The sequence below is a fragment of the Lonchura striata genome, chromosome 36 (genome assembly GCF_050655825.1).
Source record: "Lonchura striata isolate lonStrDom1 chromosome 36, ASM5065582v1, whole genome shotgun sequence".
NCBI lineage: Eukaryota > Metazoa > Chordata > Aves > Passeriformes > Estrildidae > Lonchura > Lonchura striata.
In genome coordinates this window covers 9,320,549-9,344,509 of record NC_140738.1, presented here as the reverse complement: position 1 = coordinate 9,344,509, position 23,961 = coordinate 9,320,549, and the positions used below count along the sequence as shown (strand labels likewise).

The 23,961-nt window shown below is 53.1% G+C and overlaps 1 protein-coding gene across 1 annotated transcript; it reads left to right on the top strand.

Annotated features, from left to right (window-relative positions):
- The first annotated feature begins 3,029 nt into the window (after positions 1-3,029).
- On the top strand, positions 3,030-23,657 carry LOC146764128 (uncharacterized). The gene is made up of 3 exons (XM_085565660.1): positions 3,030-5,425; positions 5,510-5,728; positions 22,753-23,657. Exons 1-3 carry the CDS (start codon positions 4,548-4,550, stop codon positions 23,423-23,425), a joined length of 1,770 nt encoding a protein of 589 aa, XP_085421786.1. The 5' UTR covers positions 3,030-4,547; the 3' UTR covers positions 23,426-23,657.
- The last annotated feature ends 304 nt before the right edge of the window (positions 23,658-23,961 follow it).

The window sequence follows — 23,961 nt, the reverse complement described above, 5'->3', positions numbered from 1 at the left end:
GGCCCTGTGGATTTTCTTTAGTCCAGACTTTTATGCCTGCAATTCTGATCATTTGCCTTTCTTCTTAAGAAAATAGTATCTTTATTATCGACCACATTTCTTCCCAAATATAAATGTTTGAACCTAAAAATTGGTCTAATTGTTCAGCAGTGCTTATGAGATCCTCCAAAATCCCTTTGATTTCCTTTTTAAAATTCCTGACCCCAGAAGAAGTCAAAGGAGCATTCACAAAGCCGGCTCCACGCCCTCCCATCGGGACCTCTCTTAGTGGAAATAGATCCATTCCTTTAGCCCAGTCTCTCTCTATAGCCTTTCTCCCGTGCTGTGAGGAAGAGTCCGGAGAATGTTGCCTCCTAACTGAACTCCCTGTGTTCCTGTAAGGGGCGTCCTCCAGACAGAAAGAGTTTCTCGGAGCTGGGGCTGCGGTTCCCGGGGAGCGGAGCTCCGGGCAGGAAGGGGCTGAGGGCAGGGCCCAGCGCCCAGCCCTGGTCCTCCGAAGGCGGAGCCCGGGCAGGGTGTGCTGCCGGAGCCGCCGCAGGAGGGGCAGTGCCGGGGGCACCAGCCGGGAGCGGGATCGGCCCGCCCGCGGTTAGGGGCGGCTGGGCCGGTGCTCCCGGCAGAGGCAAAGCAGCAGCGGCGGTGCACAATTCTGCAATGAGGGCAATCTGGCCACTGGGTGAAACATGTTGGCCCACGAATTCCTTTGGCATGGCCCTGTTGAACATTCCCCTACAATTCCAATTTCTTTTGTGAGTCTGAAGAGCCAGAGCTGAGGCATCAATATTTTTGGGTTTTCATTTTCTCAAGTTTTGCTCTCTTTCTCCTTTCCATAACACATCATGGAGGCTGTCTGGGGTCAAAAAGTCCTACAATGTTCTGGCTGGAACAGAGAATCCTCAATCCAGGCTGTGTAATTCCCTGTTAATCCTCAAAATTGTCTCAGCTCCTTTTTGGTCCTGGGAAATGTTACTTCTGAGATTGCCCAGACCCTCTCTGGATCAATGCACCTGGAATCTTCAGTCCCAGTATTTCCCAAATATTTAATATTTTTCTCCACCATTTGCGGTTGTTTTTTTTTTTTTTTTTTTTTCCCAATACTCAAAAGATATGTTTAGCCAGGAAATTCAGCCATTTCATAGAGGCTTTGTCTACCACTTGTTCTTGTCCTCCTCATTGGAGCCATCTGATTCCCTGACTGGCAGGATAGGAGTGCTGTAGGGAGACATCCCTGGCTCCAAAAGCCCTGCCTTTAGCAGGCTCCATACCAGGCTGTGAGCCCTTCCTTCCCTCCCCTGGAACAGGGTGTTGCTTTTAGACACCACTTGTCCTGGTTGCTTCCAAGTAATTTCAAGAGGCTCTACATAAAATTTTCCTCTGGGGCTGCCCACACCTCTGGGTTCTCTTCAGCACAGGCCTTGCCAGACATTTGACACAAAGGTACAGCAGCAATAGCCTGCGTATCACCTTTTACAATATTACAATGCCACCATCAAATTCCTTCCTAGTTAATTACAATCAGAGTAGGAAGAAAAAGAAATTAGTTTATTTCAAACCTATCCCCCACAGCTCCTAATAGCGATTGAACAAATGATTGATACCAGTTCAGCTTTGCCATTTATTCCCTTAATAATGAAAACATTCCTTTACAATTTTCCCCCGTTAGGTGTAATATTCAGAGTGGATGGAGAGGCCCCTGTGTCCATCAGGAGAGGCCTCCTCTGGATGCAGACGCAGCCTGAATGTTCTCCAGGGCTCCAGTGTGGTGGGTCCCCGGTGGGATGGGAGCTCAGAGAGCCCTGACAATCCATGTCCATGCAGGGGTGGACTTGCTCCTGCTGAGGGTGCTGCTGTCTGTGCTTGCAGTGTCCTTGTGGGCTGCAGCTGGAGCCCTGACTCCTTCCCAGGGGCTGTTTGGGTGGGCTCTGCCCTGGCCAGGAGGGCAATGCCTCTGCCAGGTGCTTGTGGCCGACCCCGTCATGCCCTGGGTGCTGGGGCCCCCTTGGGCCCTGGGGTTGATCCCTCAGGGGCTGTGGGAACTCTGCCGTGGCCTTTGCCTTCAGCTTGGCCTTTTGCTCATCCCTTCTTGCCTTCAGCTGCTGTGCCTTTGTGCCCAAGTGCTGCAGGGCTTCTTCTGCCACTCCTGCAGCCCGGGTCACTGCCTGTGGGTGCTCATCCTCTGAGAGCTGCTGAGCTTTCTGCAAAACCTTTCCTTTCTGCAGGGACCCAAAGCAAATCCTGAACAGCAAATCCTGATCCTTCCATGTGCACTCTGCATTTCCCAGCTGTTCCTTTGTGTTTCCCCTTATGCTCAGGGTCCCTGCCCAGCCCATGTGGCAGAGCCGGTGCCTGTCCTGCCGCAGTGTCCAAAGGCGGCCCCCCCGGCGGGCAGGGCCGGCAGCTCCCCGGGGCCGGGCAGCGGCCGGGGCGTCCCGCAGCCTCCTGGGGGCCGGGGGCCACTGCCGGCCCTGCCCGGGGCTGGTGGGGTCAGGCAGCGCCCGGCGCTGAGCCCCGGCTGCCCCACAGCCCCGGCCCGGCCCCGCAGCTCCCCACAGGCCCCAGCCCGTGCTCCCGGTGCCGCACCTCTGCGCCCGGTGCTGCCGCTGCCACCGCAGAGAAACCCCTGGCATCCTGACCTCCTGCTTTTCCTCTCCTGGAAACCGGGGATGGAAAGGATCTGGATCAGCTGGCAAATTTCTAGAATAAGACCCTGCTGAAAATCATCCCAATCCTGAGTATTTTTCTCCTTCTCCTCTTTTCCGTCATCCTTTTTATTACCACATAGATTCCTCCTGCTGCCTCTTGCTGTAATGATATTGCTGCACACTCCCCTTCACCTGATCCCTTCCCAGCACACCAACACCCTCCATTCCCTTGTTTTCCAAATGCCTTCTCAATTTCCCTTATTTCCTCCCTGGGTGTCCATGTCCTTAATTACCTCTGGGGGAATGTGCAAACTACCTCAACATTCTCGAAAGGAACCCTTCAGAGACATTTTGGGATCATCATCCCTTTGGCCAGGCCCCCTCCCTGTCTTTCCCTTTTCTCCCCTCCATGGGTGCCCTGCCATGTTCACTCCCCGAGGATCCCAGGGCACTCACTGATGAGATTTTCAGTGCTCTCTCCCTGCTGACTCTTCACAGACCCCCTGATGTGTCACTCCTCTGTCTCCTGGTCACTCCTGGGTCCCCAATCAATCCCCGGTGCCGCCACCAGCCAAGGGAGCCGATCACCCAAAGTGGGTGAGGCACCTTCAGCTGCACTCCCTGCCCGCCGCCCCGGACAGTGTTGGAGGACACAGCCTCCTTTTCATCCTAATTCTCCTGGCCACATCTTCCTCTCCCTTTCCGCATTGACTGAAGTACTTGAGAGGTACAGACTTCCCAATCCACCTACTACATACTCCCATAATATGCTCCCTGTTTTTATATAGCAAATGATATTCCTGGCTCTGTTAAGTCTTTGTTTTTCTTCTGGAACTTCTGAGCAGGACCTTGGCTGAGGAGCAGTCTGTGTCATCAGTTAATAACATTTTCTGAGACAGATTGTGTCTGCTGTCACTTCCTTATGTACAGGTCCCTGGCCCTATCTCCGAGCAGCTTCAGAGCATCTGTTTGTAAAGACACTTTCCTCTTGTTCCATCCATGGGGTCCCCCGTTTGTGGGACATCCCCCCTGGAGCAGGGTGTCCCCTCTGTGCTGCAGCCCCAGGGCTCGGGCAGAGCTCAGCCAATCAGAGCCCGCGGCGCTGATGACTCACCAGTTGCCAGGCAGACTCGCAGCTCCCCGCGTTCCCCACCTGGACCCACCTGCGCCCCCCCTCGGCCCCATGGCCCCGCGAGGGGAATTTGGGGAGGTGGGAGTGGGGCAGCGCCAAGGCCGGGCCCCCCCGCGCTGTCCTGGCGGGAGCGGCTGCAGTGGGGACCGAGTGCGGGCGGGAGCGGCCGAGAGCCCAGCGCTGCCCCAGCCCGACCTGCCCCAGCTCCATCCCTGCCCCTGCGCTGGGATGCTGTGGGTCTGGGGGGAAGAGGGAGCCGGCAGTGGGTGCTGGGCCTGGGGCCAGGAGGAGAAGGGAAGGAGAAGCAGGCTTGAGGAACAGAATGGTCAAAGGATGCAGGTGGCAGGAGAGGGTGGGATTGTGCAGGAGAAGGAGGAATAGCAGGAGGAAGAGGAGTGTGAGGAAGAGTAGAGACACAAGAGGAGGAGGAGAAGGAGCAGAAAGAGGAAGCAGCAGAAGGTTCCACCACTCCCTGTGTCTGCAGCCTCCCCCAGCCCCAGGAGCGCTGCTCCCTCCACATGCAGCAGGTGACTGTGGAAGTGGATCCATGATTTTCACGGGGTGAATCTTTGTGTTTCTGAGCTTGCTTGGGCTAAATGTTGGTGCTTTGGTTTTATATGGGAGCTGAATCTTTATATTTTGGAGGAGGTTTTTGCTGAGCTGTGATGTTTGGGGAGGTTTTGTTCTGTGTCTTAAAGTTTGTGGGATTTTTGGGCTGAATCTTGGTGTTTTGGAGGTTCTTACAGACACAAGATTCCCAATGACTTCCTGAGATGAACTTGGGAAGAAGGAACTTCCAGTCCAAGGTGCTCTCCTCTTGTTTTTCCCTCAAACCAGGATTTGTCATTCCCTGGGTGTGGCTGGATGGAGGAGGAGGAAAAGCCCCGGAGATGCTGCAGGAGGAGGAGCTGCAAACCCAGCCCAGGGAGCTGCGGGGAGGAAAGAGCCCCCTGAGCCAGGAAGGTGGGCGGAGATCCAGGCGGAGCTCGGAGCTGGTGGAGAAGCCTCATGGCAGGGAGAAGCCCCACAAGTGCTTGGAATGTGGGAAGGGTTTCAGCTGGAGCTACCAACTGATCCAGCACCAGAGGATCCACACTGGGGAGAGGCCCTACGAGTGTGGGGAGTGTGGGAAGAGGTTTCAGACCAGCTCCAATCTCCTCCTCCATGAGCGGATTCACACAGAGGAGAGGCCCTACCGCTGCCCCGACTGCGGGAAGGGCTTCAAGCACAACTCCTACCTCACCGTGCACCGGCGCATCCACACTGGGGAGAGGCCCTACGAGTGTGGGAAGTGTGGGAAGGGTTTCAAAGACATGCCTGGCCTGAATGAGCACCAGGTGCTCCACACTGGGGAACGGCCCTTTGAGTGCTTGGAATGTGGGAAGAGCTTTGGGAGGAGGTCAGGCCTGAGAAAACACCAGCGCATCCACACTGGGGAGAGGCCCTACAAGTGTGGGGAGTGTGGGAAGAGGTTTCAGACCAGCTCCAATCTCCTCAGACACGAGCGGATTCACACAGAGGAGAGGCCCTTCCGCTGCTCTGACTGCGGGAAGGGCTTCAAGCAAAACTCCAACCTCACCATGCACCAGCGCATCCACACCGGGGAGAGGCCCTACGAGTGTGGGAAGTGTGGGAAGGGCTTCAGTCACAGGTCTGACCTGGTCAAGCACCAGGTGATCCACACTGGGGAACGGCCCTATGAGTGCTTGGAATGTGGGAAGAGCTTTGGGTGGAGCTCACACCTGCGAGCACACCAGTGCATCCACACTGGGGAGAGGCCCTACGAGTGTCCCCAGTGTGGGAAGAGCTTTCGGACCAGCTCCAGTGTCCTCAAACATGAGCGGATTCACACAGAGGAGAGGCCCTACCGCTGCCCCGACTGCGGGAAGGGCTTCAAGCAAAACTCCCACCTCACCATGCACCAGCGCATCCACACTGGGGAGAGGCCCTACGAGTGTGGGAAGTGTGGGAAGAGCTTCTCCATGAGCTCAAACTTGACCCAGCACCAACAGAGGCACCACTAAGGGAAGCCCTGTGAGTGCCCTGAGTGAGGGAAGAGCTTGGAGTGAGGGAAGAGCTTGGTGTGCTGCTGCAGCTCCATCCCCCATGGGAGGATCAGGCCTGGATGATCCCCAGTGACCCCCGTTGGGCAGAGCCCTGATGATGCGTGGTCCTGGTGATCCCTGTTGGGTGTGGGGAAGGTGTTGGCTTTTTCTCCTTGTGCTGCTGTGATTTGGGTGGGTTCCCATGGATGGGGGATGGGAGGTGAGTGGGGGGTCCTGGTGCACTGGGGGGGCTCACTGGGGGGTCCCAGTGCTTTTGGGGGGATCGGTGAACAGGGGAAGCAGGTATTGGGGGGGTCCCAGTAAACTGGGGGAGACCCTGATGATAACAGGGGGTCCTGGGAGATAATGGGGGGGGGCGGGGGGGGGGCGGAAAGACCAAACCCTAAGGGACTCCCCTGGTGCTGGTGAACCCCCCGAGCCCCCTCAGTGCTTGGGGTCCCCCCCAGTCACAGCACTGTTCCTGGGAGTCCCACAGCTCTGGGGGGATCAAAGGGGAGGGGATGGAACCTCCGTCATGGGTGGGGGACACAAAGGGGAATCCAGGCCCAGCGCTTGGGGGGGTCGGAGCACGAGGGGGGCCCGGTCCCTGTCCCGGTGCATGGGGGTGGTGCTGCCCGGGGGATCCCGGTGCCTGGGGGGTTCCCAGAGTTCAAAGGGGGTTCGGTCCCTATCCCGGTGCTTGGTGAGGGGGGGGCAGTTCCCGGGGGGCTCCCACTGCTCGGTAATTGGGGGGTGTTGGAATCCAGGACATTCCTCTGGCTGCCAGGATGGCTCGAGACCCTGGCAGTGGGCTCAGAGACCTTGGCACGGTGTCAAGAACAACAGTGGCTTTGGTTTTAGCCCCTGGAGAAAATTGCCAACTTTGTATGAGGAATTACAAAATACAAGGGTTTGAGTAGCGTGGTAGGTGAATTAACACAGGGTGGAAAAGTAAAATTTTAGGGTTTTACAATACGGGGTTTAAGGGAAGAAGATGGAGGGATTTGGGTGTGTCCTGACTTTCTGCTCCTTCTTCTTGCCCTCCATGTCTTGCTGAGATGATGACACTATTCTATTCACTGTCCAACATAAATGATAGATATTGGCACGTTATTGTAAACATAGTACAGGTAGTTTTTAGTGTAAAAGGTAAACAGCGCCCTGAGGGCAGGGAGGCTGCCACAGACCGAGCTGCCAGACAGAGCTCAGCAGAGCAGACAAAGCCTGTTAGAGCCAAGGGAAAATAAACGGCCCTGAGAAGCAAAGCTCCGCATCTCGACTCCTTCTCTGCCCGCGCGGGCTGGGAGAAAAGGACTTTTCACAATCTCGGGGTCATCTCGACCACCAGAAAACTGAGGGAGGGTTTCCACTCGTCCCAGTGCCCGGTGAGGTGGGGTCAGGGCTCGACGGGGTTCGGGGGCACTGAAGAGGGTGCGGGTGCGGTTTTTGGGGGGTCCTGGCACCCCCCTGGGCAGGGTCAGTGCTCAGCAGTGGGGGCTGCCTGGGGACCCCCCGGCCCCCAAATCCCAGCCGGGTCTCCTGCAGGGCACTGAGGGGAGGCTCGTTCACCCCCCTGCCCCCACCAGCGTCGCCACACGCCTTCCCAAAGTGTCCCCAAGTGCTCCCAAAGTGCCATCAGGATGTCCCCGAGTCTCTGCAGAGGTGACGCCGGCCTGATGACAGCCCAGTGGTGATGTTGCTCTGTGCACAGCAGCCTCGGGATGTCCTCCATGGCTCTTTGGCACTGCTCGGCCACCACGCGGCCACCGTGGCCAGGAGAGGGACAGAAGAAGAGGGTGTTGATGTCCCAAAGTGTCCCCAGCAGGTGACGTGTGGCCAGGCGGGCACTGGCCTCCCACAGCTGCTCAGCCTCGGCCACTGTGGCCACCAAGGCCACACGGAAATCAGGGGACACCTCCATTGTCCCCTCCAGGGCAGCCTCGATGTCCCCGAGCCGGCGCTGCAGCTCCCGGGGGAACGCGGTGGCTTCGTCACACGCGGCCACCGAATCCCCCAGCAGCCCCAGGTGCAGCTGCAGCCGCTGTCCGCTCCTGGTGGCCGCATCCCTGCAGGCGTCACGGAGCTTGGTGGCCCCCTTGGCCAGCCGGGCCCAGCTGTCCATGAGCCTGTCCAGGACACACTGCCAGGCACTGGCAGGGCTCTCACATCGGCCCAGGTGGTCCCTGGGGTGTCCCCGAGGTTGGCCAGGGTCCAGCCCAGGGAGGGGACAGGGTGGTGGCCCAGGGAGGGGACAGGGCGGTGGCACAGGTAGGGGACACGGTAGTGGCGCAGGGCGTCCTGGAGGTGAAAGATCAAGGTCCCCACAGCCACCTGCAGGAACTCTGGGAACACGGCCAGCAGCACGTCCCTGTGCGGCCTGGCCACGGTGGCCGTCAGTTCTCTCAGGGTGGCCACCAGCTCGCCCAGTGTGGCCACCACAGCCACCATCGCCTCCAGCAGCTGGTGGGGGGACAGCTTGGGAGGGGACAAGGGAGGTGTCAGGGACCTGGAGGCACTTGTGGCCTCCTACAGTGGCCCCTGTGCCCTCCCAGGGTTCCATTGTCCCCTCCCTGGAGGGCTCTGCTGTCCCCTCTGTCCCTTTGCCACCCCCTCATCCCCCACTGTCCCTCCCTGTTCCCTCCTGCCACCTTCAGTCCCCTCCACCCCTCTGCCCCCCCCGTGTCCCCACTGTCCCCTCCTGCCACGCCTCTGTCCCTCTGCCACCCGTGTGCCCCCAGTCCCCTCCCGCCCCCACGCCGGGATTGTCGCACCTCGTGGGGCTCCATGGCTGCTGGGGACACTCCGGGGAGGGGACACGGCCGGGGACACTTGGGGACACGCGGGAACATGGCTGGGGAGGGGAAACAGGAAGAGGTGACATCATCGCCCTGGCCGTGCCCCACCTTTGGCCGCTTTTGGGGAGTCCTGAGGAGATTTTGGGGAAGTCCTAGGTGAGCTTTAGGGGGTCCCAGGTGAGGGTTTGGAGGGTCCCAGAGGAGAATTCCCAATGATTTGTGGTTTCCCAGCTGCCCAGGTGAGGTCTGGGGGTCCCAGGAGAAGTTTGGGGGTCTCAGGTGAGAGTTTGGGGGGTTCCAGGTGAGGTTTGGGGGTCCCAGGTGAGGTTTGTAGGGTCCTGAGGAGATTTTGGAGGCGTGCAGGTGAGCTTTAGGGTGTCCCAGGTGAGAATTCCCAAAGATTTGGGGGTTCCCAGCTGAAAACAGCTCCGGGGGACCGAGGGGGGAGGGGCTGGGGAGGTTTCGGGGTGTGTCCCATGGGTGGGGGAGAGGCAGTGAGGGAAGGTACGGAGGAATTTGGGGGGGTGGGAGCGGGCAGGACGAACCCCCAGACACTGACCCCGCCCCCTTGGGCCCCGCCCCGTGTTTTAGCCCCGCCCCTCGCTGCTGGACACGCCCACCGAGCGCCCCGCCCCCTCAGGCCCCGCCCCTCCCCATTCCCAGCTCCGCGTTCTGGCCCCGCCCCTCCTGAGGCCCCGCCCCGATCAGCCTTGGCCCCGCCCCTGAGTAGATATTTTTTTCAATGGAAACCAAGAATCGCCACAAATCGACCCAAAAATTCAAACCCGGGGGAGTGGGGGAGCAGGACCACACCTGTGATGTCACGGGGGAGGGGCCAGGTTGGATTTTGGGGGGTTCTAGGTGGGCTTTGGGGGCGTCCAAATGAGTTTGGGGGGTCCCTGGTGTTCCTGGGTGGGTCCAAGTGGGTTTTGGGTGGGTCCAGGTGGTTTTTGGGGGGATCCAGGTGTCCTTGAGGGAGGTTCAGATGTCCCAGGGGTGATCCAGGTGTCCCTGAGGCATTTCCAGGTGGTTTTGGGGGTGTCCCAGGTGTTATTCAGGGGGATCCAGGTGTGCCTGGGGGTTTCTGCTGTGTTCAGGAGGCATCCAGGTGTTCCTGGGAGGGGTCTCAGGTATCCTGGGGGCAGTTCCAGGTGTTCCTCCATAGCTCCAGGTGTTTTCTGGGGGGGATCCCGGTGTCCTGGGGTGATCCAGGTGTGTCTGGGCGGGGTGCAGATGCCCAGGTGTTCTGGGAACTGGTGATCCAGGTGGGCAGGAACCCAAACATCTGGGTGGGCTGAGACTCAGGTACGAGGGATCCAGGTGAGAGGAAAGCAGGTGTGAGGGTTCCAGGTGCCCAGGTGTGGGTGGGACCTGGTTATCCAGGTGTGATGTCACCTGGTTATGACATCACCCACCTACCCAGGTGTGACATCACCTCTCCACTCAGGTGTGATGTCACCTGGTTATGACCTCACCCCCACCCAGGTGTGACATCACCAGCTCACCCGGCCATGACATCACCTGTCCACACACCCCTCCTGCCCAGCTGTGACATCATCCAGGTGTGTGATCTCCAGGCTCATCTGGGTGTGACATCACTGTCGTGCCCACCTGTCCCCTCCCCTGTCACCTCTCCAGCCCACCAGGTGTGATGTCACCAACTCCACCAGGTGTGATGTCACTGCACCAGGTGTGATGTCACTAAATCCACCAGGTGTGATGTCACCTCACCAGCTGTGATGTTCCCCCCGTCCCCAGGTGTCTCATCCCCCAGATGTGATAATGTCACGCACGTGACATCACCGTGTCCCTGCACAGGTGGCTCTGTGTCCCTGCACCCACCCAGGTGTGACATCACCCGTGCTGAGGTGTGACATCCGTCCCCAGCTGTAACATTACCTGTGCCCAGGTGTCACCCAGGTGTTACTCAGGTGTTACTGAGGTGTGATGTACCTGTGTCCAGGTGTGCCAGGTGTCACTCAAGTGTGCGAGGTGTCACTCAGCTGTCACTCAGATGTGGCTCAGGTGTTGCTCAGGGGTCACTCAGGTGTCACTCAGGTGTCACTCAGGAGTTGCTCAGGGGTCACTCAAGTGTCACTCAGGTGTCACTCAGGTGTGCCATGTGTCACCCAGGTGTCACTCAGGTGTGCCAGGTGTCACTCAGGTGTCACTTAGGTGTGCCAGGTGTCACTCAGGTGTGCCAGGTGTTGCTCAGGGGTCACTCAGGTGTCACCCAGGTGTCACTCAGGTGTGCCATGTGTCACCCAGGTGTCACTCAATTGTGCCAGGTGTCACTCAGGTGTCACTTAGGTGTGCCAGGTGTCACTCAGGTGTGCCAGGTGTTGCTCAGGTGTTGCTCAGGGGTCACTCAGGTGTCACTCAGGTGTCACTCAGGTGTGCCATGTGTCACCCAGGTGTCACTCAGGTGTGCCAGCTGTCCCCGCACAGGTGTCCCGGTGCCTGACGAAGCCGTCCCTCCCCAGGAAGGTGCGCTCGCAGGTGCTGCGGGTGCAGGGCCGCAGCCCGGGGTGGGTTCCATGTCTCGGCAGCGCTGTTTCATCCCGAAGCGCTCGCGGCGCTGCGCGCAGGTGAAGGCCGCGGGCCCAGGTGCGGGTTCAGGCGCCGCTCGCGCTGCGCTGCGAGAACGCCTTCCCGCAGCGGCACAAAACACCTCGGCCGAGCCGCACCAGCTCACCTGGGCGGCAGGTGAGGGCTGCGAGGGCCGGGACCCGCCCCCGCCGTGCGGGGCGCGCTGCAGGCGGCTCCGGGATTCGCCATCCGGGCGGGTCTGCGCGAAATTCCCAAATATTTGTGTGCGATTCTGGCGGTTCTGTGCAAAATGCCCAGCTCTTTGGTGAAATTCTGCCAGTTCTGGTGGAAATTTTCATTTGTATATTAGGACTTTCTTTCTGCTGCCATCTGTGGTTTTGCAATCTTTCCCTGGCTGCAGCTTGTGGTCTTTTATAACTTTGAGAATATTTTTATACAAGCACAACTTATTACCTGTACACTTTATGTAAGCACAAATTATTCCATAACATATATTACAGTAGGGCTGCAGAAATCCTCCTGCAGATCCATGGGGATGCAGAGATCCCCTGCAGATCCATGGGGATGCAGAGATCCCCTGTTGGAATCTGTGGTATTGATGATTCCGAGATTGTAGAAAGTTTCTGTCAGCCCGGTTGCCAAAGAAGAAGCCATAATTGGTCTGTGCTGGTTTCAAGGTTGTTTATTCTGTTTATCTCTAACATGTTCTGCTGCCCTGCCGCAGCTCTGTCCTGCAAGGCAGCGTGTGGGGCTCTGCCCTCAGTGGGATGTTACAAACATTAAATACCAGAAAGTACGTGTGCTATATTTACAATAATGTGCCAATATCTGTCACCTGCGTTGGACAGTGTGTGCCCGGCCTAAACCAACAGAAAAATGCCAACACTAGAGTGAAACGAGGAGGGCATGAAAAAGAAAAAGGACAAGACACACCCAATTCCTTCCATCTTGTCCCCTTTGGCCCCCTAATCTAGAATCCTAAAATTTTACTTTTGGACACGTGCCACACTTTGTTATTACTTATATCAAACACTCAGAGCTTGTAATTCATCCTGTAAGATTGAAAACTCTTCCATGGACAGAGATCAGAGACAGTGTCTATGGGGGTTCTGTACAGGGGGGTTCCTGACCCCTGCCAGGGACCCAGGACTTCAGGGCAGCCAAAGCGACGCCCTGGACTGCCACAATCCCCCTGCGGGTCCATGGGGATGCAGAGATCCCCTGCAGGTCCATGGGGCTGCAGAGATCCCCTGCAGGTCCATGGGGAGGCAGAGATCCCCTGCAGCCCCTGGAGGAGCCGGGCTGGAGCTCGGCGATGCCTGAGAGGAGGCTGTGAGCCCGCGGGCAGAGGGGCCCCGCTGGAGCAGCCTGTCCTGGCAGGACTGAGCCCGTGGCACAGTGACCCACGCTGCAGCACTCGGAGGGGGCTGTGCCCAGGGGATGGACTCCGCTCCGAGAAGTTCCTGGAGAAGTCTCGGCCGGGAGAGAGCGCAGGGTGCAGCAGGGAACGACTCCTGTCCCTGAGCAGAGGGAGAAGCCCCGGGGGATGAGCTGAGCATGGCCCCATTCCCTGTCTCCTGCCCTGCCGGGGGAGGAGGTGCAGCTGGGAGCAGGGAGGCGTGGGGAAAGCTGCATTTAAGGCTCTGCACTGACTTCTCCTGCTCCTGCTCCGAGTCTTTGGAGTTTTCTGACAGAAATCTCTCCCCTGCCCCACCCACCCACAGGGCTTGGGGCAGGTTTCCCTTTTCGGGGGAAATCAAAGCGAAGCACTGATGCGCTAACGAGGGGCAGGAGAAGTGAGGCTCCTGGGCTTCCCGCAGAGGCGGAGGCACGGGAGGCGCAGGGCCGGGAAAGCCGTGGCGGGAGGCGCGGAGAAGTTTGTTTGTGTGGGCAGCTCAATCCCGGCTCGGGCCGGGCCCGTGCCGGGGCTGTTCCTCATCTCCGGCTTTCCCCTCACGCAGCCCGGGGGCGCCGAGAGCGCGGGGCGAGGCGGGGCCGTGCGCAGAGCCCGCCCCGAGCTCGCTGCCATTGGCCGCCGGTGCCGTCAGTCGCGGTTGCGGCGCGCTGATTGGTGGAGCGGGGCGCGGCGCGGCCCCGGCGGCGGGCTGAGGGCGGCCGTGGCCGCGCAGCGCCGCCATTGGCCGAGCGGCTGTGCGGGCCCGGCAGCGGCGGCAGCGGCCGGAGCGCGGTGAGGCGGCGGCGGCGGAGCTCGGAGGCGGCCCCGGCGCAGGTGGGAGCCGCGCTGGGCTCTGCGGGGGCTCGGGGCTGGCTGCGGGCGGAGGGGGCGGCAGGGGGCTCCGGCGGCTCGCCGGTGCCGTGTCCGGCCCGTGCCGGCCCCGGGCCGAGGGCGCTGCGGGAGCGGCTGCCCGCGGTCTCCTTCCCGCCGGGGCCGGGCAGGAGCCGCTGCCGGAGCAGCGCTGGCTCGGCCCGGCTGCTGTGGGTAGGAAAGAGGTTCTGCCCCGCGGCCGGGAGCGGGCGGGGAAATTCCCGTCGCCGGAGGTTCGTGTGCCCGGCGGAGAGCGAGGAGTCCTGTCAAAGTGACTTTATTGCCGAGCAGGGGCAGAGGCCGTGGGGCATTTGCCGTGCGCTCTCTGCCGTGGCTGTAGCCCGCAGCCTCCTTTTTATCCTCATTTTCCCGGCCGCATCTCCCTCTGCCTTTGCCCACCGGCTGAGTTCCTTGGAAGGTTCCGACTTCCCGAGGCGCCTGGAGCCTGTCCTCGTTAATGTGCACCCTCCTTTTGTATAACAGCCGATATTCATGGCTCTGTTAAGTCTTTGTTCTTCTCCTCGAAGTTCAGGAATGTAGCGGGACTTTGAGCAGCTGTCTGGGTCAACTTGTAACATTTATTGGAACTGATGGTTTCTCCCCTTATCTACAAGTGCCCGGCCCTATGTCCCGGCAGATTCACTCCTTGACTCTGTTTTGTCCTTCCCGGGTCCTCTTTGGTTTTGGGATTATTCTCGGTGCCCTCATTCCCTGTCCTTTTGTAGCCGTTTGTGGATCAGGAGGCCTGGCTGCCACCTGCATGCCCTGGCTCAGCTGCTGGATGAGCTGCACTGCCAAGGTGTGGAGCATGGTAAAAAGATGAGAGTTGCTGCAGCACAGAAGAGGAGAAGCAGCATTCGTTTGACCCCTGGTGTGCCAGGGAGCCACGAAACTGTGTCCTATATCCATCCTTTCCATGTTTGGACCAATACATAACCTGCTCTCCTATTTCCTTTCTTATCTTTTTCAGCACTTTTCCTTTGTCATCTCTTTGCCAACAGGAGTTTGAGTAATTTAGTTTTCCACAAACTCCTGTTTTTTCTGCTCACAGATAATCTGATCCCATTCCCTGGTGAAATGTTGTGTTCCTCATTTCAGTGGCTTGGTCGGCAGGAAGGTCAGGAGCTGGAGCTGTCTGGTTGGTTCTTATTCTGAGGACAGCTTGTAATCTAATGATGCCATTGAAATGATAAATGGGTTCTCTGTCTCCTTATTTGATTTTGTGAGAAACGCCAATCACTTGGTTTTAAAAATGTTAGAAGTTTAATACTAGTAAAATGGTTATAAAAGTAGGAATACAATTAGACTAATAAAAATTTAGAGTTAGGACAATTGCAAGACATTAAAAAGCAAAGACTTACAGATGTCTGGATGCTCTCTTGGGCATTTAAGCCACAACAAGCATACCTTGTGAATAAAGGAATCGCCCCTAAAAAAATACACTGTTGCATATTCATATATCCTTCATGGTTATGCATACATTTTATTTAAAACAAGTAACTCTGTCTGTTGTATGTCAGCTGTTTTTTTTAATCCCCACGGCATCCTCCAGTCTGAGCATGGCCTGAAGAAATTAACTTCTTCTAGTAAGAAATCCATAAATTGCTCTTCTCTGGAGAATTTAGGTGTTCCTTGAGCGAATTTAGGTGTTCTCATTCCTTAACCACCCCCCCCCCCATGCATATTTTCTCTTTTAACTACTAAAGCTTCATTTTATCTACAAAGCTACGTTTACCATACTATTAAAATGTTAATACAGCACAAGTTATCATTATAACATAATACATGTAGTAACTATCTGCACAGAGCCATATAACATGCATTTTTCACAAAATCATTTTGGTTCCCAGGGGCTGGTCCATGGTGTTGTAGGATTTGTTCTGGTGGCCATTCATCTTTTCCCCATGTTTGGGCGCTCCCTCAAGCTGGGGCTGCATCAATTGACCATTTTTTTCTTACTCCTTCATCATATACTTGACTTCCAGCTGATTTCCCTAAACTTGTTCTAGCAAAACCCCCAGTGCTCTGATACACCCTGTACAGCACAGACAGTGACAGCAGATGTTGGAGTGGGCAGAGGGATGATCCCCGCCTTATTTTAGTGAAGTTTTCACAACATTCTCCATTTGCTGTTTCCCTTTGCAGCTTCAGCCATTTCTGTTGCAGTCAGAGATCCTCAGCACGGGCTCTGCCTTCAGCTGTGCAGATTCCATCTGTGCAAGCAGGCAGAGCTTGGGGTGAGGGGCAGAGGGAATCAGCCAATTCCTGCCCCAGGCAAGAAGAGCCAGGTACATTGTCCCCACTTTGCCCCAGCAGTGTTAATTTGCATTTCTGAAGCTCCTCCTGGGTGCCTGGAATGCAGCTTCTCTTCCACAGCAGCCTTCAGCAGCCTCAGTTGTGCCCCCCCCCCCCCCCCCACAATCTGCTGCTTTTTTTTTTTTCCTTCAAATCATCTATTTATTGTTTATGAGTTAAAGGGTCACCTTTAAATCTCATCTAGTTTTGAAAATTTTGAAAAACTCTAATCACTTGGTTTTTAAAATTTTAAAAGTTTAATAATGATAAAATGGTTATAAAAATAATAATACAATTAGAGTTAGGACAATTACAAGACAAAAAAAGCAAAGAATTACGGATGTCCAGATGCTCTCGGACACTAAAGTCAAGAAAAGCTTGACTTGTGAACAAAGGAATCACCCTTAAACCAAGACACTTGTTGCATATTCATACATTCTTCATGGTTATGCATACATCCTATTCTAAACAAGAAATTATGTTGTATGTCAACTGTTCCCTTTAATCTCCTGGCGTCTTCAAGTCTGAGCAAGGCCTGAAGAAATTAGCTTCTCCTGATAAGAAGCCATAAATTCCTCTCCTTTGGAAGATTTAGGTGTTCTTCGAAGGGAGCATCTCATTCCTAAAAAGAAAACTCCCCCCACATACATAATCTCTATTTTAACATGATGTTGTAACCTAAAACTACACTTAACACAATACGTAAGGGAATTAATACAGTATAACTTTCTAACATGACACATATAATATTCATTGTAACATTTGCGAAAAGCCAATCATAAATATGCGTTTTTCACAATCCCACCTCTTACTGCGCAAGCCAAATGATTTATAAAGAATATTTCCTGTCCTCTTGCATTCTTTGGACTCTGTTGGTAATCAAATAAAACATGGGATTAAACAAAGAAGAAATATCAAAACACTTGTAACACATAAAAGGAAGAATCCTAATTTCTTCCACCATCCCATTCTCAATACATTACCCCACCTGCTAGTTTTTAACGTTATTTTCCCATTTTTGGACTGATACCTGGGTCATAATTTTTTTCTGATATCCTTTGTTTTTTCCAGGATGACATCCTCATTGCCATCTATTTTCAACAATCTGTACACCCCATTCTTTAGCCAATAAATAGCGTAAAGCCAACCTATTTTAATGCACTGCAGGTGATGTTTGGCTTTGCAGACTCAATATTAATTCCAATTCCTGGGCAGCTTTGTTTATTATCTTCTCTATAACTGCTTGGAGTCATTTAATATGACTCAGGATATAATTTGGGGTTAACACAGAGCTAGACTGCTGTGCTTGTTTTACCTTTTTTTTTACTAACTGTCTCTTTACCGAATCTTGGACTATATTTCTAAGATCAAATGTAAAACAAATCCATCTCTCTCCTTTTGGACATTCCATGCCCCAAGTATTACTACTTTTTCCTAAATTCTTTGTAATGTGATAATTTTCCCCCTTTTTCCTGCAGGTACTTAATTTGGATGGGTTATAACAGTGCCTGTTGACATGGGTGTGTGTAACAAAAAGGAACTTTGGTTTCTTTCCATGTGATACTTTCTGTAGCATTTGTGACACGATCTTGCTGCTATCTCAGAAGGGAAAAGACAACAAATGAGAGACAGAAACAGGAATGACAGGTCTGGCTTGGCTTATACCCCCACCTCCCCTGCCTGTGGGGCTGCTGCCCACAGCAGGTACGTGTGATCTTCTCGCTGGTGAGTACAGTGCTCAACCCAGGCTTGCCCTCTGTTTCCCTTGTCACTCCTTTTTTACTCATTTCCAGGCAAATTGTTTTTGACACCTTTTAACTGTGGTTTTCCACCATTCCTCAGGTATCTCTCAGTCCACAGGCATTGATAATCCCCATCTACAAAAGCAATTTATTACTTCAATTTTTGAGGTCTTTCTGTATAGGGGATTGATTCAGTACTCAATACTTCTTGCCACGAGAACATAGATTTTGTGAGCTACAATGCCAATTATTCTCATAATTTAACCATTCACTTATAACCCAGCTGCCATGTCCAATATGGGGATGAATCAAATAAAGTATACAGCATAGTATTAATGGCAATTTCCCTTCTTGCCTGTACAAGCCACAGGCTAAGGCCAGACTATCAGAACTCTTTGACTCAAACACTCCCGATCCTCCTGTTTGAAGTGGCAGTGTTCCTCTGCCAAGGAGGTGTCGGAGGCGTCTCAGGGCTTATTCAGGCAGGGCTTAGAACCAGTGATGCAAGCTTTGCCTTATTTCTCAGTTAGGTGTTATTCTTTGTACCTGCCTTGGATCATTTGGGTCTTCCCAAACCATTACCACCCAGTCCTGGTTGAAAGTCAATTTGGTATCACCTGGTTTAGATGTGATAGTCCATTCCTCACGTTTCTTCACAAATTCTTTTATTTTGCTGGCATGAATTCACCCTCTTTTCCATGGTTGGGATTGCTGCTTTAGTAGTACCTGGAAAGGACTTCTTAATAACACAGTGTTAAAAGAAAAACAATACTGCATTAACTTTCACCATTAGTTTTCTTCAAAACTTTCTGGGTTTAACTAAAAACTTTTTCTATAGCTGCTTCTTCTTCTTGTATCCAGCTGTGCTAATTGCTGCAGAGGCCAATTCTTCTTCATGTGAGCTATAATTAGTTAAATAAAAAAAGACTAGCCCAAATTTAACACAAGATGTATCACATCTCTTGGTTTTTTGCTTTTGAGGCAACATCCAACTGTTTTAGTCTTACAGACCCATTCTTTGGAACAAAAGCCTCCTTTCCTTAACAACAAAAATCAGAAGGAAAAAAAAGAAGTCTTGTTTAAAAAAATAAAGCACATTGTGAGAGTCAGCTATCTCTGCTTTGATCTTATCTCTATTGGTGGTCCAGCTCTCCCTCTTTTTCACAGCTTTGCCTTTGACTGTACTTCCTCACTCCCCTCCCCTTGTTGTCACTCTGTCTAGCAGAGAGGAGAACTCACAAATAGCTACGGTATGGGGACTTTGGGGTGTATTTCACTCTCCCTCTTTCTCTTTCTCTCTCTTTCCCTTTCTCTCTCTTTCTCTTTTTCTCTCTTCTTCTCTCTTCTCCCTTTCTCTCTCTTTCGCTCTCTTTTTCTCTCTTCACATTTCAACATCCACATTCCAATATCAGTCCACTTTCTAACATTAGTCCTACATCCTGGAGAGGTGAGTCTGCCAATCACCTCTCCCTCCTTTTTCAACTTCCTTACAAATTTAATTACTGTTGTTATGTGTGTTCTGCAGGCCTTTAATACACGGCACCCTCCACCAAGGGCTACCAGCTACCCACAGCTGACAGTGCTAAAACTAAAGACTTATTTTGCTGTCACAATTTTCCATTCACAAGCTTGAAAGGGTTGTAGGAACAAGGTAAACAAAAACTTACTTCTGAAGTGATCTTGCCTGCAATAAAAAATTTAAGGCAATGCTTGTTAGTGCAATATAATTTGCAAAGAAGCCAAGGTTTGATTTGGGAAGGGCATCTGAGGACACAGAGCATGAGTTTTACCAATCTATAATTTGAAGAGGGAATAGACAAAATGTGGATACAGTGGGGGAGACAGCAAGTAAGGAATTTATCTCTGCGATACTCTCTTTTTGACTGCCAGGAGACACTCTCTGAAGAGGTTCTTACAGTACAAACAATAACTGGATGGGAAGAGGCACTCTTGAATTTAAGCTTTGGTGTCAAAATAGGAAACTGCCCCTGAGCACTGCAGTGCTGGAGCACCCTGCCTGCAAACTCACCAGAGGCAAGCCACTGCTGCCACGCTGCAGGGCTGCCTGCAGCACAGAGGGAACCATGGCCAAGCCCTCCCTGCAGGCCTGGGCAATCCACACAAGGAATCACAATTGCTTCATAGCTCTCTAACTCATTCAAGAAATAGGAAACTGTAGTAAACAGAGATCTCCCTCACCATCTTTTTCATATGTGTGTGTCACACACCCACTGTGATGCTGGAAGTAACAAATTGTTTACATTAGAAGATACTGAAACTTTTTCTTCATTTAGCTTTGTAGTTTCCCTTTTCTATATGTAGCCACCTCCCATTGTGGGAAAAAATGAGCCCTATTTTTTTACAAGTGTTTTGTATGCACAATTTTATTTGCTGTTCTAGATACAATGCAAGTAGTTAGCACTTCCAGAAAAACTAGCAAAAAACCAAAACAAAAAAACTAAGAAAGCAAAACACATTTGGGTACATGAAAAAGGACTGGTTGGAAGGAAAATTGTTTGCTTGACCTACCAAGCAGCTGGTGTTACCTTTAGTTTAACTTTACACACTGAGAACACTTGATTGAACAGCCTGCATTGACTCAAATTAATAGCAGGTTTTGCTATGTCACAGCTGTAAACTAGTTTTTCAATGTTAGAGTACAGTAAGTTATGTATTTCAAGATAAAAATCACAATGCAAATTGGAAGAAATTTAGTACTGCATGAGGTGTGCAAACAATTAATTTACCTCTAGAAGTCAGTTTATGACTTTCCTCTACTAGGATTGCAGTAGCTGCTATAGCTTGAATACACACTGGCCAGCCTTGATTTACTGGATCCCACATCTTTGATAAATAAGCCACAGGTCTCTTTACTTCTCCCCACTCTTGAAACAAAACCCTATGAGCTACCCCCTTTTTTTCATTTACATACAAATGAAAGGGTTTTGCTAGTGAAGGTGAGCTTAAAGTTGATACTGGGGCTAGTTTTAACTTCTTTTTTCTTAATTTTTCATTATCCTTTTTGATCCATTTTATATCATCTCCCTCTGTCAATTTTTTATTCAAAAATTTTACTGTCTGTGTATATCCTTCAATCCACAATTTATAATATCCCAATAATCTGAGTATCTTTCTGATTTCCCCCTTTGAAGAGGGAGGGGGAAGGGATAGAATCCCTATGTTTCAGTCTGGGTTGAGCTTCCAACTACCCTTACTAAGCAAGTGGCCAAGATATTTTACCTCTGATTCTACAAATTGCAGCTTCCCTTTTGATACCCTTAATCTTTTTTCCCCAAGAAAATTCAAAAGCTTTATAGTAGCCTCTCCAGCTTCAGCTTCCCCAGAAAGTAAAAGATTATCCACTTATTGGATAATTTGTATTTCAGGGGGAGTGGGGAAAGTTTGTAGTATTGTTTCTAAAGCTTGTCCAAATAAGTTTGGGGATTCTGTAAGCCCCTGTGGTAGTTTTGTCCATCTTAATTGCTGTTTTCTCCAGTTAGTGGGTCCTTCCATTCAAAAGCAAAGATAACTTGCTCTCCTGGGCTAATGGGCAAGCCCAAAAGGGATCTTTAAGGTCCACTACACTAAACCACTGATGCTGGGGAGGAACTTTACTGAAAAGAGTATAAGGATTTGGTACCACTGGATAGCGGGTCTGAGTTCCTTTGTTAACCTCCCTTAAGTCTTGCACCAGTCTATAGCTCCCGTCAGGCTTCTTTACTGGGAGTATTGGGGTATTATGGGGAGACATACAAGGTTCTAATGTCCCATCCTTTGTTAGTCCTTCTATTACTGGCTTTAAACATTCCCGTCCTTCTAAAGATACAGGATAGTGCCGTACATGTATGGGACAATTTTTTTTTCCTCAGTTGTAATCTTTATGGGGTCAATATTTAATCTTCCCCTATTTCCCTCCCCAGCCCAAACTTCCTTGTTAATTCTTCTTCCATCCTCCTGGCCTAGTTTTAAAAGTCTAGCTGTCATCTTCCCATCTTCTGGAACAACCCCTATTCCTAATTTCACCTGTAAATCTTGTCCCAATAAATTGCTACCTGCCCCTGGGACCAAGAAAACATCTCTCATCCAAAATTTAGTTTCTCCTTCTATTACCACATTTTTAATAACGGGTACTGTGAAACTCTCCTTTTGCTCCTGTTACTATTACGGTATCTTTGCTTACACTATAACCTTTTGGAATATTTAACAGAAAGGTTCATTCTGCCCCTGTGTCTACCACAAATTCCAATTCTTCTTCTTGGGGACCCACTCTTAAAATTATCTCAGCATTCCCCACCTGGACCCACCTGCACCCCCCCCTCGGCCCCATGGCCCCGCGAGGGGAATTTGGGGAGGTGGGAGTGGGGCAGCGCCAAGGCCGGGCCCCCCCGCGCTGTCCTGGCGGGAGCGGCTGCAGTGGGGACCGAGTGCGGGCGGGAGCGGCCGAGAGCCCAGCGCTGCCCCAGCCCGACCTACCCCAGCTCCATCCCTGCCCCTGCGCTGGGATGCTGTGGGGCTGGGGGGAAGAGGGAGCCGGCAGTGGGTGCTGGGCCTGGGGGCAGGAGGAGAAGGGAAGGAGAAGCAGGCTTGAGGAACAGAATGGTCAAACGATGCAGGTGGCAGGAGAGGGTGGGATTATGCAGGAGAAGGAGGAATAGCAGGAGGAAGAGGAGTGTGAGGAAGAGCAAAGACACAGGAGGAGGAGGAGCAGAAAGAGGAAGCAGCAGAAGGTTCCACCCCTCCCTGTGTCTGCAGCCTTCCCCCAGCCCCAGGAGCGCTGCTCCCCCCACATGTAGCAGGTGACTGTGGAGGAGGATCCACGATTTTCACGGGGTGAATCTTGGTGTTTCTGAGCTTTCTTGGGCTAAATGTTGGTGCTTTGGTTTTATGTGGCAGCTGAATCTTTATCTTTTGAAGGAGGTTTTTGCTGACTTGTGATGTTCGGGGAGTTTTTGATTTGTGTCTTGAAGTTTGTGGGATTTTTGGTCTGAATCTTGGTGTTTTGGAGGTTCTTACAGACACAAGATTCCCAATGACTTCCTGAGATGAACTTGGGCAAGGAGGAACCTCCAGTCCAAGGAGCTCTTCTCTTGTTTTTCCCTCAAACCAGGATTTGTCTTTGCTAGGGCTTGGCTGGATGGAGGAGGAGAAAAAGCCCCGGAGATGCTGCAGGAGGAGGAGCTGCAAACCCAGCCCAGGGAGCTGCAGGGAGGAAAGAGCCCCCTGAGCCAGGAAGGCGGGCGGAGATCCAGGCGGAGCTCGGAGCTGGTGGAGAAGCCTCATGGCAGGGAGAAGCCCCACAAGTGCTTGGAATGTGGGAAGGGTTTCAGCCGGAGCTCCAGACTGGTCTGTCATCAGAGGATCCACACTGGGGAGAGGCCCTACGAGTGTGGGGAGTGTGGGAAGAGGTTTAGGACCACTGCCAATCTCCTCGTACATGAGCGGATTCACACAGAGGAGAGGCCCTACCGCTGCCCCGACTGTGGGAAGGGCTTCAAGCAAAACTCCAACCTCACTATGCACCGGCGCATCCACACTGGAGAGAGGCCCTATGAGTGTGGGAAGTGTCAGAAGAGTTTCATACACATGTCTGGCCTGATCGAGCACCAGGTGATCCACACTGGGGAACGGCCCTATGAGTGCTTGGAATGTGGGAAGAGCTTTGGGTGGAGCTCTGCCCTGAGAACACACCAGCGCATCCACACTGGGGAACGGCCCTACGAGTGTCCCCAGTGTGGGAAGAGGTTTCAGACCAGCTCCAGTGTCCTCAGACATGAGCGGATTCACACAGAGGAGAGGCCGTTCCGCTGCCCTGAATATGGGAAGGGCTTCAAACGAAACTGCCACCTCACCATGCACCAGCGCATCCACACCGGGGAGAGGCCCTACGAGTGTGGGAAGTGTGGGAAGAGCTTCTCCATGAGCTCAAACTTGACCACACACCAACGGAGGCACCACTAAGGGAAGCCCTGTGAGTGCCCTGAGTGAGGAAAGAGCTTGGAGTGAGGGAAGAGAGTGAGGGAAGAGCTCAGTGTTACCAGGTGATGTGATGTCATGAAGAATGTGTACCCAATGGGAAATTGTTACCAAAAACAGAGCCCTCTATAAGCCCCATACAAGTCAATCCCTGTATAAACACCTGGTAGACGCAATAAAATTGGCTTTGGTCTAAACTCGTATGTCCCCGTCTCTCCATGGTGGATAACCCTGTTGTGGGTGATCCCCGTTGGGTGGGGGAAGGCGCTGGAGGGATTTCTTTCCCTTCTCCGGGTGCTGCCGTGGTTTGGTCGGTAATAAATTCCCTCCCTGTGCCCAGGCCGGGTCTGTTGTCCCCGTGCCGGTGCTCGGGGCGGGATCTCTCCCGTTCCTTCTCTGCACTGCCGGGCCTCTCCTCAGCCAATGAGAGAACGCGGTGGAGAAGAGTCAGCCAATCAGCGAGAGCGGGGCTGATGACTCAGCAGTTGCCGGGCAGACCCGCAGCAGGCAGTGTTCCCCAC

Excerpts from the sequence above, each read along its gene's own strand:
- LOC146764128 (XM_085565660.1), top strand. The coding sequence starts at position 4,548 with ATGAACTTGGGAAGAAGGAACTTCCAGTCCAAGGTGCTCTCCTCTTGT. Across the intron at positions 5,426-5,509 it reads GGGAAGGGCTTCAGTCACAG|CTCACACCTGCGAGCACACC; the intron begins GTCTGACCTGGT and ends CTTTGGGTGGAG. Across the intron at positions 5,729-22,752 it reads ACTGGGGAGAGGCCCTACGA|GGAGAAGCCCCACAAGTGCT; the intron begins GTGTGGGAAGTG and ends GCCTCATGGCAG.